This window comes from Scylla paramamosain, chromosome 9 (genome assembly GCF_035594125.1).
Source record: "Scylla paramamosain isolate STU-SP2022 chromosome 9, ASM3559412v1, whole genome shotgun sequence".
NCBI classification, from domain to species: Eukaryota; Metazoa; Arthropoda; class Malacostraca; order Decapoda; family Portunidae; genus Scylla; species Scylla paramamosain.
In genome coordinates this window covers 26078314-26098217 of record NC_087159.1, presented here as the reverse complement: position 1 = coordinate 26098217, position 19904 = coordinate 26078314, and the positions used below count along the sequence as shown (strand labels likewise).

The 19904-nt window shown below is 36.9% G+C and overlaps 1 protein-coding gene across 6 annotated transcripts in view; it reads right to left on the bottom strand.

The window, feature by feature from the left end:
- The window catches only part of LOC135103774 (multidrug resistance-associated protein 1-like), a 36773-nt gene that overhangs the window by 8294 nt on the left and 8575 nt on the right, over positions 1-19904 (bottom strand). The window contains exons 6-20 of one of the 6 annotated variants that reach the window (XM_064010489.1): positions 19147-19340; positions 18740-18928; positions 18324-18507; positions 16768-16936; positions 16508-16659; positions 15667-15804; positions 14159-14305; positions 8149-8233; positions 7630-7832; positions 7318-7494; positions 6841-7008; positions 6389-6578; positions 5169-5298; positions 4433-4788; positions 3847-4067 (exon numbers count right to left, since the gene is read on the bottom strand). In XM_064010489.1, coding sequence (XP_063866559.1) covers positions 3847-4067; positions 4433-4788; positions 5169-5298; positions 6389-6578; positions 6841-7008; positions 7318-7494; positions 7630-7832; positions 8149-8233; positions 14159-14305; positions 15667-15804; positions 16508-16659; positions 16768-16936; positions 18324-18507; positions 18740-18928; positions 19147-19340 — 2703 coding nt within the window. Of the gene's footprint in view, positions 1-2853; positions 3075-3846; positions 4068-4432; positions 4789-5168; positions 5299-6388; positions 6579-6840; positions 7009-7317; positions 7495-7629; positions 7833-8148; positions 8234-12528; positions 12676-13333; positions 13481-14158; positions 14306-15666; positions 15805-16507; positions 16660-16767; positions 16937-18323; positions 18508-18739; positions 18929-19146; positions 19341-19904 lie in introns of all 6 variants that reach the window. The other 5 variants (XM_064010490.1, XM_064010492.1, XM_064010491.1 and 2 more) reach the window with 5 other exon arrangements.

The following is a 19904-nucleotide window of genomic DNA, read 5'->3' as shown; positions in this document are numbered from 1 at the left end:
GAATCAAAACTAAGTATATAGATCAAAATTATTTGTAACAAGATATCTTTGAAGATTTTTGTTAAAGATCCTTTTTTTGCCATATTTAAAATAAAACTGTGATGCAAATATTAAAAATATGTAATATATATATATATATATATATATATATATATATATATATATATATATATATATATATATATATATATATATATATATATATATCATAAAAAAGTCTCTTTATTAAAGTTAACTTGAATACAAATCTTCTCCAGGGCCATTTAGTTCAAATAACACAAAAACACAGAATAAAATTAACAACCATTCTATAACAAAAAACAATCCAGTTAGCAGAGTATCACACACACACACACACACACACACACACACACACACACACACACACACACACACACACACACACACACACACACACACACATACACACACACACACACACACACACACACATCCCAAACTTAAGTGAAGAGACATACAAAATGAGACTAGAAAAAAAAAACCTTCCAACTCTGGAACAAAAAAGGGAGATAGGAGACTTAATTACGACATACAGACTAATGAAAGGACTGGAAATGCTAGACAGCAACAAAATTGTGACGTGGGATATGAGAGACACTAGAGGACATGGAAAGAAGCTGAAAAAGGAAATTTATAGGAGATATCAAAATGAATAGTTTTTCACAAAGAGTAGTTGATACATGGAACTCTAAATAAGGATGTGGTGCAGCAAAAACTATTCATAATTTCAAGACCAAGTTAGATAATAATAGATACAGAGGTGGGACAGTACGAGCATAGCTCCTTTCCCACATGACACAACTATGGTCTGACCCTTTTGAACTGAGCACTTAGGCGTTGTCCTTTCTGGGAATTCACCGGCCTGTGGCACTGCCACACTTATGCCAAGACACACCTCATGTCAGGTATTTCCTACCTCAAAATTAAATGGTGTTGTAGTATATATAAAAAAGGCAAGTTAGTGTAATATATGTTTTTCTTATGATACTCGCATTGTTTTTTTTTAAAACACCACAATACTTGGCAATGTTTCCTCCAGGTGTTGTCATGTCTCCATGGGTGACCAAGTGAGGTCACATGGCCATAGGTAAGTATAGATGGGTAAGTATATATCCATGGTCACTTCCTCTCGCCCAGCCAGGCAGGATGGAAGCTACCTCTCCAGCTCTCTCTCGTCACCTCCACAGCCAAGAAAAAGAGCTTATTTATTCAGTAAATAAGTATTTTTTGGAAGAAAAGGCTAATAGAGGGTCATTACCCTCAAGAACTGCTGCCTGAAAAGAGAAAGCCACCAATGTGCCTTGACCTTTACCTCGATGGTAGTGTGGGAAAAAAGTAGTAACTACGGAATAAAAACATAACATCGTAGTTTAAGGGAAATATCATACCTTAAAGGAAACTTATCACATTTAAATGAAATTCAGTGGAGAGAGAGAGAGAGAGAGAGAGAGAGAGAGAGAGAGAGAGAGAGGAGAGAGAGAGAGAGAGAGAGAGAGAGAGAGAGAGAGAGAGAGAGAGAGAGAGAGAGAGAGAGAGGGGGGGGGGGGGGGGGCAGTTTTGACTGACTGACAGGCAGATTTTTCTCAAATTCTAATGATTCATAGGTAAGTATAGATCTCTGAAAGAAAGAAATTTGCATGAAATGTAGACTGTATATGCAGAGAGAGAGAGAGAGAGAGAGGAGAAGAGAGAGAGAGAGAGAGAGAGAGAGAGAGAGAGAGAGAGAGAGAGAGAGAGAGAGAGAGAGAGAGAGAGAGAGAGAGAGAGAGAGAGAGAGAGAGAGAGAGAGAGAGAGAGAGAGGGTGCTGGTGGTGTTTGGGGAGCAAGGTTATTTACAACACATAGGCTCTAATCTGACAACTGCCCAGTACAAGGTTTGGCAGACTGCAGGGGAATCCCCAGAGAGGACAATGCCTAAATGCTCAATTCAAAATGGTCAGACCATAGTTAATCACAACTAGGTAATCACACACACACATACACACACACACACACACACACACACACACACACACACACACATACACACACACACACACCAAACAATATGACAGTTACTTCCAACAAATAGGCACCCAAACACTAATGAATCATGGTTATTAATGTAAGCAAAAAAAAAAAAAAAAAAAAAAAAAAAAAAAAAAAAAAAAAAAAAAAAAAAATTATATGCAAGCTTCAGCAAACATTACATGCAATGTATATATACTCCATGCTACACAAGACAATAGTAAGAATCCAAGTACATGTGAAATAAGATAAGAAAACAAAATCTATAATAGGAGCACATACCTATGCAAATAAATATCCTTTCACTCAGGCATACTAGTACACACAACCTTTCATGTGCAGACACCCACACACAAACACACACACACACACACACACACAACAATGAAAATTGCATCAGTAATGATCAGCAGTGTGGTGGTTAGCACACTTGGCTTATAACCAAGAAGGCCAGGGTTTAAGTCACTGCAGAGCTCACCTAAAAGCAAGCAGGCAGAGGATGCAGACTGAGGAGATATGACCTCATTATGCCTGTGTGTGGTGTTATTAGTATCATTCTGACTCAAAGGTTGGTCACTATTAGCTCTAAGCTCTTCCTACAGGGGAATGATTGGCTATGTAGACCAGATGACCAAAGATGAATAGCACACATGCATGAGAATTATGATGAAACAAATTTTGATATAAAGGATATTAAGAAATAAGAAATTCCCACTTCATGCAGATTAAGGATTCAAACAGCACATGCATATGCCTCTCTTGTGTCCCCATACCTTGCACATGCACACAGCAGCTTCCCAACCTCCACACACCAGACATACATACCGTAACAAAACACATAAGCCAAGATCTGATAGACCAGGGCAAAACATTGTCAAGTGTGTCCACGTCCTTGCTGAACCTGTTTATCAGGCGTCCTATTGGTGTAGTGTCAAAGAAGGACATGGGAAGTCGCAACACATTAGAGAGGAGATTTGTATGAAGTTTCTTTGCTGCATCCAGTGATCCAAAGGACAAGGCGAATGCCCCTCCCAGAATGAAAAATGCTGTTGGATAAAGTTACTGTTACATCAGCTCAAGCAAAGAGAATAACTTTGTCCAGAAGGGATGTTGTGGATTTCAAAACAATTAGTTTAAGACTAACACAGTAAGTCATAGGTAAAAGGAAGCATTAGTGTCTAATGAATGAAAGCAACTGAAACTCATGGCATCCTTTCTGGACGTAGTTGTAGCCCACATAAATTAACATTACTGCCCAAAATCTCAGAGTGATATGATGAATCAAATAAGTAATCTAACACAATCTACTGAGGTTCACTACCTCTACATATGAGAAAGATATGCTAGATAAATGTACAAATAGCCCCACACATCAAAGAAACCTGGCAGCAAGATGAAAGCATAGTACATCTATTTATGCAACATGTATCCCATCATAAAATATAATCAATAAAAATCTTGAAGAGTGACAAAATGAATCAAATACATTAGCTGACATATTTGAATATTATAACTGCATAATATATATATATATATATATATATATATATATATATATATATATATATATATATATATATATATATATATATATATATATATATATATACTTAGTAGACAATACCACACAAAGAAGAAACCAACAGTCAGGTAAAGGCATGGTACACATATACATAACCAATGATGCCAACAATAGTATGTGACAAAAACAAAAGTAAAATCAGTACTTTGAAATGGATACTTCCTCATGATCAATTTTTGAACACCACACAAAAGCAAGACCTGGTCATTGCATAAGTCACTGTGTGTGGCGCTTACCGATATGAGACATCCTATCCATGCCCTGAAATTGGTTGGCAGCATTACATCAACAGTGTCTATGTCTTTGGCGAAGCGATTGACAATGCGACCAATTGGTGTCACATCAAAGAAAGACATAGGACTGCGCAACACATTCCTGAGCAGCATCTTGTGCAGGATAACTGAGGCATGCACAGTGGCTCCCGCAATCATCATGGCCCCGATCATGATGAACAACGCTGCGGCAAAGTGGGGCAATTATAGGAGGCTACAACTGATAAATGTGAACGGGTGGGTTGGCTTCATGTTATAGTTGTTCTTTTCATCTTGTGAATCTCATCATCTCTCATCCTCCTCTATGCTTCCTTTAAATTTCACCGACTAAACATTCATTTTAATCTATTCATGTGTGTCTATTGAATGCAATGAGAATGCAGTTGTGTTGTTACCTGTAGATGAAATACTTTTGGTTGTCTGTTATTGTTGTTCATGTTATAACTGCACTTATAGTGATCCACTAGAATTAAATAAAAATTGAAGCCTAATTGCCTCAATGATATTTCTACATCATAAAAATACTTATACATAAGCAGGGAGGACTCACCTTGCCCAACTCCAAGAGCTGTGTACACTCCCAAGTACAAGTCACGGTCATGATCGTCCATAACACCATCAGTATAGTTCTCCTCAGACAGGGCAGCAAGCCACACGTTGGCGCCCACACTGCAGGCTTGCGACAGTATGTAGGACAGCGTTGTGATCAATGTGGCGGTGATCCCAATGGAGCGAATATAATAAAGATATACTTTGAAGGAAACTCTACCAGTCTCTGCCTTTTCTGCCTGAATAAGTTTTTCACCAGCTTTCTTTTCCACTGGGCTGGCAGCTAGTGGAGCCTTTGTCTTCTCTGATTCGCTGATTTTCTTGGGTCTCTTCAAGCTCTCCCTTTTGGGCTTCTCACTGTTAGTGTGATATTAATTAATCCTCCTATTAGAGCCAATTTGAAACAGTGCAGAACAGTCTGTATGAAATCTGAACAGCCATGTTAAGAAAGTAACATTAATCAGTGCTGTGTGTGTGGATGTAGAATATTTCAATATGCAAGTTTTACTTATTCAAGCAATCAATAATATGTTTTTCTATATCTTTTAGCTTGAAAATTTTCAGGAAACAAGTTTTCTGGTAGAAGGGATTTCCAGTATTAGTACAAGGTGGACTAGAAAATTCAAAATCCATCATATTACATAAAACCAAGCATTTTACATTTTTTCTACCGAGTTTTATACTTGACAATTCAAATACTCAAAGTCAATCCCTCTCACTTTACAATAAATACTTACCCTGTGTGGTGTCTGCCTCTGTCACCCTCTATGCTTTCTGACTCTGATTCTTGCCTTTTGCGGGAAATCTGACGTTGGAAAACCTCACGACCCATTTTGTTTTCCAAGTTCTGTTTAATATTTTCTAACTCTGTAAATAAAAACAATACAGGATATTACAGGGATGAGGGAACCAACAGTATTCTATTGCATTAAGTAGGTTCATGTTTAACTATTTCTTGCTTGATCCTATTGATGTTTTGTGAAGTCTTATGCTATCTAAGTCTTTCCTTGGACCTTAATTGTGGTGCTCCCTGCTGTAGAGGTATGTGACACAGACAAAACAAAATTCAGAAAACACTGTTTGAAAGTCCTATTTCCCATCCAGCCAACCCTGTACTTACCTCACTCCAGCCCTGAGCTGAAGTGAAGCAAGTGACCATACTTGGCTTGTGCCTCGAAACCGTCAAAAGCCCACTGGCTGAGAGGTGGTGCTTCAAGTAAGTGCTGATTGGGTGTGCAACCTCTCTTGGGCGGTTACCTTACTCCAGTATGGAACATCTTACTATGCGGTTTATGAGTGGAAAAGAAGTGACCTTTTTCTTAGATTTCAACTTTATGAACTTGTCCTTTGGGCTTTCAGAGTTGGACTATGTGATGCACACAACTTAATTTCAGAGTTGGACTATGTGATGCACACAACTTAATTTCCCGCCCCCCACAGGTGTCGTTTACCTCACTTCCACAGGGGGAGCCACAATTCATATCTTCTTTGGTTTACATTTAGCTAGCTTACTTTCCACTTTGAGATGTGTTACATGTTTCACTCAGTTATTGCCATTCTTCCTCTTAAACAAGCCAAGGATACTGTGCCTTCTTCTCATCTTCAGTGCTGTCAAAACTAAGATATATTTGATGAGATATCCATAACGGACACAAATTGGTTGAGGGAACTGTATAGGCAAATATTTGTGCTGAGGAAACCTGAAAAGGAAATATCCATGGCTGGGTCTAAATGATTGCATTTTTTTCATTATAATGAGAATGACAGACTCTCCACCATATCTGTCATGTAAGAAGCCATAACATTACATTAATCAAGAAAATCAAAATGAATTATGAAGAGTCAAGATGAAATATTTCACTGATATGTAGTGAAGTCAGCCCCATAACACTGACTACTATAGTACTACACTGGATACATTCAATATCAGATCTGAAAGTGTAATACACAAACCCACCATCCAGATCATCCTCAAGATCTTCTTCTTCCTCCTGAGCAAGATACTGAAGCAGGAACTCATTGAATTCTCCTTTATTTTCCACCAGCTGAGAATATGTTCCCTGCTCTGATATTTCTCCATTTTTAAGTACCACAATCTTGTCCGCCTTGGGTAAGTACGTAATGCCGTGGGTCACTAAGATGCGTGTCTGAAGAGTAAAAAAGAATAAACATATCTGTAGTGGTGTTTAGGATATGTATTTTCATGAATCTCTCTCTCTCTCTCTCTCTCTCCATTATTTCAAGCAAGATAAATAACGGTTCCTTCCTACTTAAAATCCATAATTTCTACAGCTTGGTTCACTTTTATAAAGCACAACAAACATGTTTCAAAATCTGTCATGGTGAAATCAAGGCTTTGCAGAACAACATCAGTGAACCAAACACTGAAGTACAATGTCAAGGACTCACTTTGTGCTTGAGCATCCCTGAAGGGCCGATCACGTGGTCAAAGATGTGCTTCCCGACATGAGAGTCCACAGCACTCAAGGGATCATCCAGCAGGAAGATGTCTGCATCGGAATAAAGAGCTCGTGCCAAACTGACTCTCTGCTTTTGGCCTCCACTCAGGTTGATTCCCTGGAAAAATTATTAAGTAAATAGATAAATAGATAAGCAGATAAATAAGTAAATAGATGAAATTAATTTAAATAATCTGTTTTATCTAGTATATACCAGGTAGGCAATTACATGAGGCATGGCCCAAACAAAGCACCAAACCCTCATACACATACATACAAATAATAAATAGATAAATAAATAAATAAATAAATAAAATAAAGTTATCAGACAAGAATACACAAGTAACCTATAGTACCTGGTGGAACTATTAAACCTTCACAAAGTTATAGTTAAAAATACACTGATGAAAGACTAGAATTGTCTTACCTTCTCTCCTATTTCAGTTTGATCCCCTCCAGGAAGAATTTCCAGGTCTGAGGAGAGGGCACAACTCTGTATGCATTTGTTGTAGAAATCTTTATCCTTAATCTGGTTGAAGAGGATGTTGTTTTCCACAGTGTTGTTCTGAATCCAGGGCTGCTGTGCTACATATGCCACACTCCCCTGAAAACCACAGAAGTAAGTATGTGATTGAATGCTGTGGGGTATGTAAGGGTAGAGGTGATCACTATTGCTTTTATCTATCTATAATGAACATTTTGCTCACTTCATACTTAACTTTACTGTATTAACCCTCACCTTGACATTAACTCTGCCACTCTGCTTCTCCATTTCACCAAGGATAGCTGAGCAGAGTGAGGATTTACCAGCCCCAACAGTTCCAACCACCGCCACCAGGGAGCCTTTCTCCACAGTCATGTTAAGGCCTCTGAGCACTGGCTTCTCGTCCCCATCACTGTGGCCCCATGAAAAGGTACCATTTTCTACCACTAATGGATGCTCTGTGTGGAAAATCAATAATTTCAATGACTTCTGATATATTTACAACATATACAAGGCAATAAGAGCATCTATCAGTTTATGGATTAATTTATGTAATTAATTTATTTAACTTCATTCTGCTTATTTTCAAAAGCTTGTTAGTGATGGGAACAAAATTCATATTAACAAAAACATTTGTCAAAACTACAAAACATGGTATAACTGTAAATTACAATCATACAATCATAAGTCTTACTGTGAACAACACAGGAAAATTGTATGTAAATGAAAAATAATGATTAAGAATAGCAATGAATCTGAGAGAGAGAGAGTCACCTGTTCTGCTGTCATGGGTAACACTGTTGGGATCCAGCTCACCCAAGTTCAGGAATTTGTTGAGTCTTGTCAGGGAAACATTTGCCTGGGAATATCATACAATGAGTTATGATATCTGCCTTCTTTCTCAATTTTAGTTATTTATAAGATTATAGTAAGACTAGTTTTTGACAACTTAATTTTCAAATATTGTTTCAATAATCATCTTTAACTTGAATTTTATCTCAATAATATCAATATTTCAAAATTTTATAAGACAACTAACAACAAATGAGTGGCAATAACTTCATGAAGAAAAGAGCATGCCATTCTAAGCCAATAATCAAGACATTCTAAATTCAAATTAAACATAATCACTAATGCAATCAGCAACAAGCATTCACTGCTCACCTTCCCTTTATGAAAGCCATCTTACAGCTGCATGCATAAAAGTTACAATCAACACACTCCTGAAATTTCTGACCTCATCAAGCTTAAACAAAATTATGTTCATGGATTAGTGCTAAAAAACATCCAAACCACTATGAACAACATTACAAAAACCACATGCAGACATTTAAGAATGAAAGAAGAGGTAATAATGACAACACAAACCAATAAGTAGAAAGTCATAAGAATATCAGAATGTGAAGAATTAACAAAAACTTAACTTTTTAGATAATGCATATATATATATATATATATATATATATATATATATATATATATATATATATATATATATATATATATATATATATATATATATATATATATATATATAAGAATTGGACATTGAAATTATCATGATTCTGGTTTGTGCAGTGTTACTTAAGGAACAGGTTTGGGAGGCACAGCAGGTTGCTACAAAAACCACTGGATCAACTAAGGAAATCACAAAGCAAAACTAAGTAAATGACACAATTCATAAGCAGCAGTTTCAATTATGTACTAGTAATTTAATGAATGTTACTTGTAACAAAAAAAAAAACAAAAAAAAACATCAATAATAAAACTTCTTTAGGAGTAATGTACAAGCAAAAGTATGTACAACTCCCTGTGTGCTGCAGGGTTTTAACTTGAGGAAAAATTTACATAGGATTTAATTTTCTTTTATGATGTGTTCAGAAAGTCACAGTGCACTTATAAACAATGTTGAAAGTGATCCTTGTTAGCACCAATACATGCTTGAATCTTTCTTATTTAGTTTCTAAGCACCAATACTGTCATCACAACTATCACCATTGTCACCACCACTGTCATCACCATTGCTGGCTGTTATCGTGATAAATTATTGCAATAGTTTATCGCGATAATGATATGAGGTTATTGATTATCCAATAATTATTTTTCTGTGTTGTCAATTCTTCGGTATCGCCAATACTTTTGATTCCAAACTAGCGATAATTGATAATTTTAGTTTTTGGAACATGAACTTGTTGAAAATTTTAACTTCCAAAATCAAATGAAGCTATTTTAAAACAGTACTTTTCATTGGTAAAGAGACAGGATAAACATTGAATATGAATTTTTTAAGATTTTTCAAAATTTTTTAAGATAGATAAAAATAACAATGTGGTTTTATTGATTTCTTTATCTGAAATATTAATATCGTTTTTGCTAGTATTGGAATTTTGGATTTATCAATTTATCGCTTATCAGTTATCAGGCAATAAATTTATCAGCAGTTATCAATTATTGGTTATTGTTATCAATTTATTGGTTATTGTGATAATTTTTTTTCATTATTGCTCCCAGCTATAGTCATCACCACTACCACCACTGTCATCACCAATGTCACCACCACTGTCATCACCACTGTCACCACCACTGTCACCACCACTGTCATCACCACTGTCATCACCAATGTCACCACCATTGTCATCACCACTGTCACCACCACTATCACCACCACTGTCATCATTATCACCAGTCATCACCAATATTGCCAATGTCACCACCAGTCATCACTACTGTCAGCACCAGTCACCACCACTTTCACCACAACTGTGACCATTCACCAATGTCACCATCACTGTCATCACCACTATCACCACCACCACTGTCATCACCACTATCACACCAGTCATCACCACTATCACCACCACCATCACCACTATCACTACCACTGTCATCACAACTGTCACCACCACTATCACTACCACTGTCATCACCATTGTCATCACCACTGATGATGGTGGTGATAGTGGTAATGACAGTGGTGGGGACAGTGATGGTCAATGATGACATTGGTGGTGACACTGGTGATGACAATGGTGGTGACATTGGAGATGATAGTGATGATGACTGTGGTGGTGACAATGGTGGTGCTTAGAAACAAAATAAGAAGAATCCAAGCATGTATTGATGCTAATGGGGATCACTTTCAACATTGTTTGTTGGTGCACTGTGATTTTCCAAACACCCTGTATTTACAAACCTGTTTCCTGTAGTGAGCAAGGGAGGTGCATGACAGGAAGAAACTGGCAGCAGGAATGCAAGGATATTATTAGTGAACCACTGGTTAATATCTTTAGGAAATCACTAGATTTATGAAAGGTTCCGTTAATAAAGAAACAAGAAATGTAGTCCTCATTTTAAAGAAAAGGGACAAAATGCTGATGTGCAACTATCAGCCTAACTTCAGTTGTAGGGAAATTAAGAGCCTTTAATTGCAAGGAACATTCTTAACCATCTGGAAATGCATAGGTTGATAAGAGGTTTACATTACGTCTTCATGTTTTTAGTCTATGAGGCAGTAAATAATGGGGATAATTAACATAATATACCTGGACTTCAGCAAGGTACTTGATAAGGTGGTGGCCCACCAAAGACCCTTGAACAAGGGCAGGGAGCATAGGATAGATGGGAATGTTTTAGCCTGGATTAGGTTGTGATTATGCAGCAGGTAACAAAGCTAATAATTAAAGAGTCCAAACCTGAGTGGAGACATGTAATTAGAGGGGCACCATGAGGATAAATTTTAGAACCACTATTATTTTTAATATACATTTATAATTTAGATAATAGAATTGAATTGGTAGTAATGTAAGAAAGTTTGTGGATGATATGAAGATAGGTTAATCAGGTTGGATTGTGTTGCAACTACCTTGCAGCCTTAGATATGATGGGTGAATTGGCAGATAGATGATAAATACAATTTAATATTAAGCATGCACGGTACTTTTGTGATGGTAAAGGAAGTCTACATAATAGATAAGCTATAAAGAATGAGTTGCAGTTAGCTCAGATCAACATTGAAGTAAAATATAAGGGCTAGACATAAAATTAATTGTGTATTAATATTCATTTTTAGGAGCTTTAAAAGCAGAAGTCCTGAATTAATACTAAAATTACATTTGACATTGATGACATCATACCTAGGCTACACTGTGTAGTTCTGATCCCCATATTATACAAAGGTTACGGGTCTGACACAGTGAGGCTTAAAAGAGAGATGGGAAGAAAATGGATCTCAAATGCATAGTGGTGTATGACTGGAATAGATTCGGAAATCAGGTTGTTAGTGTTGAGTTAGTAGAGAGCTTTAAAAGGATATCAGAAAATTTGTGTATAGGGATGATAGGTGGATATAGATGGTAGGTATTTTTTTATGCTAGGACTGTCACATGTGGGCCTATTTATTTATTTTTTTTTTGGTAGCTTCCCTTATTTTATTATGTCCTTGTATTTCATGTCCAGTGAGAACAGAAAGGAGACAAAATAACTATGGTTTGAGTCAGCTCAGCTTTTAGGGTTTATGCAAGAGTTAATCAGTTCATGATGCTATTCATTGACAAGCTAAGCAGTAAACCAAGTGTAAAATAACCATCACACTACCCAGTGCATTGTGCTTGGTGTTGTTTCATTCAGACTCATTATGAGCAACATCAAGGGAGATTATCAGAAAAGTTCAGAGCAAAATGTTCTTATTATTTGAAAGGGCATGAGGGAAATTTTTTGATGTTAAGAGGATGCACAAAGAAGTACATAATCCTGATAACATTCCCACTATTATGTTAACTAACATCAGAACACATGCTCAAGGTCTGTTACTAATCCTTTGAAAATGCATGTTTCCAAGAAGTAAATCAGCCACAGGGTGTACTAGCACCAGACTGGGCAACATAAGCAAAGAGAATCTCCATGTCTAACACCAAAAAAGATGAGTAGCAAGTCATTCTGAGAAGAACCCTCATCATGGAAGGAACACCCAACCTCTCCCTTTGTTGCAAGACTATGGGTTATAGCATGAATAGCTAAGCTGGTTGAGTAATAAAAATTAATTCTAAGAGTGAACAGGCCACCTAAATAAGTATGCAATATTTAGGTGGGTAAAGTGTGATTTTGTATGTGAGGTTAGGAAGATGTCATGAAGGCAAGCTGTTGTGTGATGTTTACCTGGACCAGGTTGGAGATAAGCATGGGCAACATTGAGATGGGGAATCGAAGGAGGTTAAACAAAGAGATGGACACAAATGCTTTGTTTGCATCCAAGATATTCTCAGGTGATATAATCATAAATGTTGCAAATGATACCAAGGATACCTGTTGAAGGAGAGGAAGTATGAGTGTCCTTGTAAATATCTTTGTAAATGAGCCCTCACTTTGAAGTGAATTGTGGGTGGCTGTGTAAGACTTATTTTCCACTAATTACAAAAATAAAGATGAGCAAAACGTTACACTCTCATTGAATATAAAGAGAGATTTTGTGATATCAGCCAGAATGCATATACAATGTTCACTCATAAAAAATACATAAAAGATGAATTATATGCAAAAGTAAAGCTATTTTCCTATGGCGAGAGAAAACTACCATTGGCTTTCATTATCAAGATACTGAACCTGTAATATTTTTATCTATGATAAACTGTTAATCATAAAATGATACACGCTAGAACATTTCTTTATGTGTGGAACTAAACACATCAATATTTCTGTTACTGGTTTTATGTTGCACTTTCTAGTATTCTGGAGGAAGTTATTAATAGTGAAGGAAAGATAAGGGTGAAGCTGATTCATCTTTAAGTGTAGTGCTTGTTTCTGCATGTCCTACTCTTGTAGAGTGGTTCTGAAGTACAAGTATTTCCAGTGCTAAACAGAAAAAGATAGTAAGTCTCATATTTACAAGAAAAAAAGAACACCATGCTTTTTGTGCTCTTTCCCATTCATTGCCACACAATAAAATTCTGCTTTGGTGCTTCACCTGTATTGTATATGACACAATAATGGGTGTCAATCCCAGTGGCATACGGAGAATATTTAGCAAAGATATGGACACAAAAATTTTCTCGCTGGTCAAAGAGGTGATGCCGTTAACTAGTACATAGCAAGTGAGAGAAGCAAATACAACCTGGAAGAGGCAGAGACATCATTAGACACACTCAAAATGCTTCAAACAGGCCACAGGAGCAAACCACAGTGAATTATACACAAATCTCACATATACTACACATACATAGCAAAATCACCCATTGCAGATGACGAATCACTTCCACTACTAATGACATAGCTGCAATTAAACTTATATTATTTCCTGTATGGATACAAAAGAGGATACACACTGTGGCATACAGAGAAACCATTGATTTTCTGGTATCAGACAAACCTGCACCTCTTTTGAATTTGAAAACATTTTGGACAGTGTCAGATCTAATTTAATCATAAAAAAAAAAGTGTCAGAAAATCAAGGGCCAACTTCCATGTCCTTGTTTTAAACTTAAAATGAAAAATCAAATCATCATTTCCCAACAATTAAAAAAAAAAACTTTCTTAAAACCAACAATTAGCCCATACAAAGACAATATACCATGTAGAGTATCACCTGGGGAGAGAGAGAGAGAGAGAGAGAGAGAGAGAGAGAGAGAGAGAGAGAGAGAGAGAGAGAGAGAGAGAGAGAGAGAGAGAGAGAGAGAGAGAGAGATTCCTAAGTCCAAACATAAGAACGAACTGTATGTTCCCCACATAAAAGCAGGTAATTATCTAAAGAGGTTAAGTCCTCTGGCCTGACAGCACTCTGGAGAGGCAGTACCTGTACTGATGCCACAATAAGGAAAGGCAACATTGTCATGGGCATGCGCAGAATGTTCAGGAGAGACAATGAAGTGAAGATCTTCTCTGATGTAAGGATGTGTTCAGGGCTTGACAACAAATATGTAGCAAACATGACTAAGGTTACCTGTATCAGAAGAGAGAGAGAGAGAGAGAGAGAGAGAGAGAGAGAGAGAGAGAGAGAGAGAGAGAGAGAGAGAGAGAGAGAGAGAGAGAGAGAGAGAGAGAGAGAGAGAGAGAGAGAGAGAGAGAAAATGAGAAAAATAAAGATAAGAGAAAGATATTAATGAAGGATTATTAGTTAGCTCTAATCCATTTATCTATTTGTTTGTTCCTCTTGAATCTTCTATGGCCCAGCAGTGTCATGATCAATCTGTTTGATCCACAACTGAGAGGTGTAGAACTGAAATTACCACTTGACTGAAGACACTCTAGGCTCTTTCCTCATGCTCTACCTCATGTTTGTCCAGTAGAGAAAAGGTATAGGCATAAGTAAATGAGCTGTGATGTTGCTGGGGTATGCAATTCTGCCTTATTGTGCAACTTTGTGTGTGTGTGTTTATTTACCTAGTTGTATAGTACAGGGCATGAGCCAAAGCTCATTTTGTCCTGTCTCCATAATCATATTTATCCAGTTTCTCTTTAAACATGTGTACACTGTTTGCCAAAACCACTTCTTCCTTCAAATCATTCCAGATTTCAATCGTTTGATACGGGAAGCTGTATTTCTTGATGTCACTTGAACATCCACTCCTCTTGATTTTCTTCCCATGCCCCCTCCTCCATCTGTGGTACCAAGTCATTTCTGTCTGTTCTTTCTATATTGTTTACTAATTTGTACATTGTTATCAGGTCTCCTCTTTCTCTTTCTTGTAGTGTTGGTAATCCCATCTCTTCAAGTCTTTTTTCATAGCTTAAGTATTTCAGTTCTGGTACCATCTTCATTACTATCCTCTGCATTCTTTCCAGTTTCTGTATATCTTTTTTTCCATATGGAGCCCAAACTACTGCTGTGTATTCCAGTTTAGTGTGTGTGTGTGTGTGTGTGTGTGTGTGTGTGTGTGTGTGTGTGTGTGTGTGTGTGTGTGTGTGTGTGTGTGTGTGTGTGTGTGTGTGTGTGTGTGTGTGTGTGTGCCCCCAGAAAACTGAGATTAAGTGAGGAGCCTTGCTACAACAGGTAAGAAATGGCCAATGCCACTCCAGAGATGGTAAAATAATAAAGTACAAATTAAGTGATTAGGAAAAACTGAGAAAATATATAGTTTGGTTAAACAAGAACAAAGTTTAGCTCCCAGTGTATCTGTTCAGATACAACTAGTCTCAGGGAAATGTCATAATTAAATTCAATAAAACCATTCCCTATATGAGGTACCATAAGTAACTTGGTTCTGAAAGAGGGTTTTAAAAATTTAGCTAAAATTCAGCATTTACAGTTCATTAATATAATATTAATAGTACAATTAATACAAGAAAACATTCAAGACTGACCAAGAATGGGGTGCAGGTCCAAATGAAGGAAGTACCGGCATTGAGGTATGCAGCCTTCTTCAACACCTTAATTTCCTTGTCCCTAACACCCAACACTTGCTCCTCAAATGAGGGTTCCCATGCATACAGCTTCAGCACCTGTAAGCCATATGTGGTATAAAGAGCAATTTCTTTTATAAATGGCTTTTGTTTAGTTCTATAATATACATGAGTCATGGTATTTTGAGCTACTACTGAAAGTTTTTCTCAGTATATACAGCATGTCCTAGGAGGATAGTCAAATATTCTCAGATGTGAAAGACCAAGTCATTCTAAGTCAGACACATTCTGTGGTTAAATGCTTTTAATGCCATGGTTTATAAGTTAGAGGACAATGTTATATGAATGCATTGAGATTTGGCAAGGGGGAGGGGGGCAGGAGAAGGCAGCAATGGTGGGCAATGGTACCATGAGGATATTACTTGATTACACATCAAGACTTTCATAAATAAAGATATAACTGAATTCAAGAATGCAGTGTGTTGTTGTAACAAATAATAGCTAAAACATAATGAACTCCACACAGCAACAGCAACCAGATGGATGATGCAGGACAGCCCATGTGCAGCCACTTGCTACTGATGTACATTCATGTTTAAGTGTCCTGTAACTTCAACACCATGGCGTTAACAGCATTTGAAAATAGAATATTTCCAACTTAGAATGACTTGATCTTGCATTTCTGAGAGTATGATTTTTCCTCCTGGGACACCCAGTATATATATTCTTATAATGCACCTCATCTTTGTCTTCTTTTCAATATAAAACATCAATACAAACTGGCCATGACATCTTTACTCACCTTGATGCCATTGAGGATTTCATTCATGAGTTTGACACGCTTGTCTTTGCTCTTCATTTGACTAATCTGGAGAATCTTGGTCCTATTGGCAATGAAGCCATTGATAGGGATCAGCACTACCATCACCCCAACTCCAGCCAGCACAGACGGACCTAAAGACAAGTAATTGGGGATTAGTTTTTTTTTTTTTTTCCTCCATACAAGAGAGGCACTGGCCAAGGGCAACAAAAAGAGCAAAACATTTAAACTATCCCTCTTACCTAGATGTTCCCACAGGAAATAAAGGGCCAGAGCAATCTGGAAGGGTGCTGACCAGAGCATGTTGATATAAGCCATGAGATCCATGAAACGCTGGGCATCCACTGACATCAAGTTGACAATCTCTCCCACAGTGGATTCCTTTTTGGATGAGCTGGAGATGAGCAAGGCCTGGCAATGTAAGGAGGTAATATTCATTAGAGTTCTCATTACATTAAAATATGAAATTATAAGACCTGACCTAGTGATGAGTGTTCTTAGCAAAGGTAAATAAATAAACAAACATCAATTAATGTTTATCCATATTCTTTACTTCCAGCAAAACACAGGAATGGGCTGCTCTGACTTCAATACAGAGTAACAATTACTTAGAAATTGTTTTCAAGGTTGTGAACACGAATACTAGAATAATCAGATAAAGATTAAGCTGGTTGAACAAACAAAACAGATAAAAGCTAAAACAATGGACTTTCTTCATACATACCATCTTTTTCTTTCCAAATGTTTCATTAGCCTCATTCTTCTGTTAGGCATTTCTTTTCCTTTTCAATCTCTTTATCAATTTTGCACCAACTACAGTGATACCTCGACTTATGAGTGTCCCAACTTATGTGTTTTTTGAGATACAAACTGTTGCTTTGAGTTGCAATCCAAAATCTGAGATATGAGTGAGCTTCAGATATGATGCTGCTAGTTGGCACAGTGATTGCCACAACATCTGCCCAACATTTCTTGTCTCACTCAATCACTTCACATGTTTTTATACATTTGTTATTTATACATATATTTTCTTACAGTAAACCCTCGATATAACAAACACATATTGAGAGAGAGAGAGAGAGAGAGAGAGAGAGAGAGAGAGAGAGAGAGAGAGAGAGAGAGAGAGAGAGAGAGAGAGAGAGAGAGAGAGAGAGAGAGAGAGAGAGAGAGAGAGAGAGAGAGAGGGAGAGAAAGGGGTGGGGGGTCATGTCATTGGCCACAGTCAAGGTCACTCACTGGCTGTCACACAACCACAATTCATCTCTCAAACATGCAGTTGACTGTGTGTCAGCCAACTCTCCTGCATTTTAAGACCTAGGATGTTCATAAAATAAAGCAAGTATTCGACAATCTTGAAATATGCTGTAATTTGCGAAGTTTCATAAAATAAAATGAGTGTTTGATAGCCTTAAAGGGGTCATTATACCAGAAAATCAGTAAACAGATGTTCGTTATATCAACAGTTTACTGCATTTAAAAACATGTAACATAAAAATCAAGGTGTTTTTTGGGGAGCTGGAACATATTAATGGCATTTCAATTAATTTCAATGGAGAAAATTGATTTCACATGTGCAAATTGAGTTACGGGCTCTGTTATGAAATGAATTAAACTCGTAAGTCGCGGTACCACTGTACTTAACACCTAATACCTTCTATCCTTAAGTAGCTTGAATATATCCATTATTTTTTTTTTTCATGTTGTTCTCAACTGTTTGTCACTTTGTAATTATATTTGAGCTTCTACTTTATTCCAGTAAACAGATTTTCAAATAATGATGAACACAATAATGCCTAACCTTGCGGTACACTGCAGAAATAATGCCAGAGCGCACTTGGAGGCCTATGAGGTACATCTTTTTGAAGTACTGAGCCAAGATAAATGACTGAGTCTGGGCAGCTACCAGCATCACTGCTGCATAGAAGTAGCCTTGCCACTGAGGTGTCTCTTCCTTATCCGATTCAGTAAAATTAATAAGCAATCTGCAAGAAGGTAGTCACTAAGTGAGGCATCATCTAATAATTATTCATTTGTGATGCATAAAATTAAGTGAAGTCACATGCAGTGACAAAAGAGATTCTAGGAAAGGTATTGTATGTTGAAGGGAACAAAAGAACATAATGATCTATTGGAATCTAATAATGATCAATTTATCAATAACAATATATCCATAATCACAGAAAAAAATAAGAATCCATTTCAAAAGCTACATACTTGAGGATTTGTGGACTAACAAATTGCAGTGTGTCATGGATAAGCTTGAGGATGGCACCAAAGAGGAAGGGCAGGCCAAATGTGCTAACCATGGTGGGGAGTATGGACAGGGGTTTCTTGGCCTTTCCTCCTGTCTCTATGTGGACTGCATTGTTGAAAGGCTCACCATTGGCATGAGAGTCCCGTTTCCTGTTGGTCAGTAAAGTTTTATTATCTGCTTCTGCATTCTAATAATACTCACAGATACTATATATTCTAGCATGTATTTTAGTGTGGAATTTGAGTAAACCAAATTTGTTCAACTAAAAACCCCATGATGACTGATAATCACATTCATATGGGTTTCTTATTCTGAGAAAATTCTGAGAGTCACACCAACAAATTTTTTTAGAGTCTGTAGCACTGACTTTTCTGCCTTCCGAACAGTTTTCTTCCAGTTTTTATCCCATCTGCCCACAATGGTGTTGGTGGCATTCTCATACTGGAGATTCCACATATCCTCCTGTACAAGGGGTTTCCTGTATCCCTTCCAGATGAGTGAGTCCAACCAAGCAAAGGTGATGCGGCTCAGGAAGGAAGCACTTGTCTCAGGATTTGGTTTCTGAAGAGGACAAAGGAGAATTACAGGATATTCGTAAGGCTTTTTAAATATTGGTACTAGATGAAAATGTAAAGTAATGTTCCACAGATTGAAAATTAAATTCAAGGTTGCAAATGTTGCTTAAGTAAATATTGAAATACCATATTTCCTTGAGTATAGTTTGAGTTCTGAAGGCCAAATATTCAGGCAAAAAATTGGAGATTGACTTAAACATAGGGATCAGATTTTTTAGGTAAAAATCAGGAATCAAAATGTGATAGGAAGGGCCATTGGCAACTCTTGGCTTCAGAAATGAAATATTTAAATAAGACATATCTTTATCACTTACTTAGTAATGAAGAGATGTTTTGTGCCTCTAGCAAATAAAACATGAACTTATAATAGACTACTTGATTTACTTTGTATGTGGTTTAAATGGTCTTTGTTGAAATGTTGAGCACAGGTTTGGTCATCATATATGCACATATACATTAGTACATAATGAAAACACACTTAGATTGAAATACACAATATATATATATATATATATATATATATATATATATATATATATATATATATATA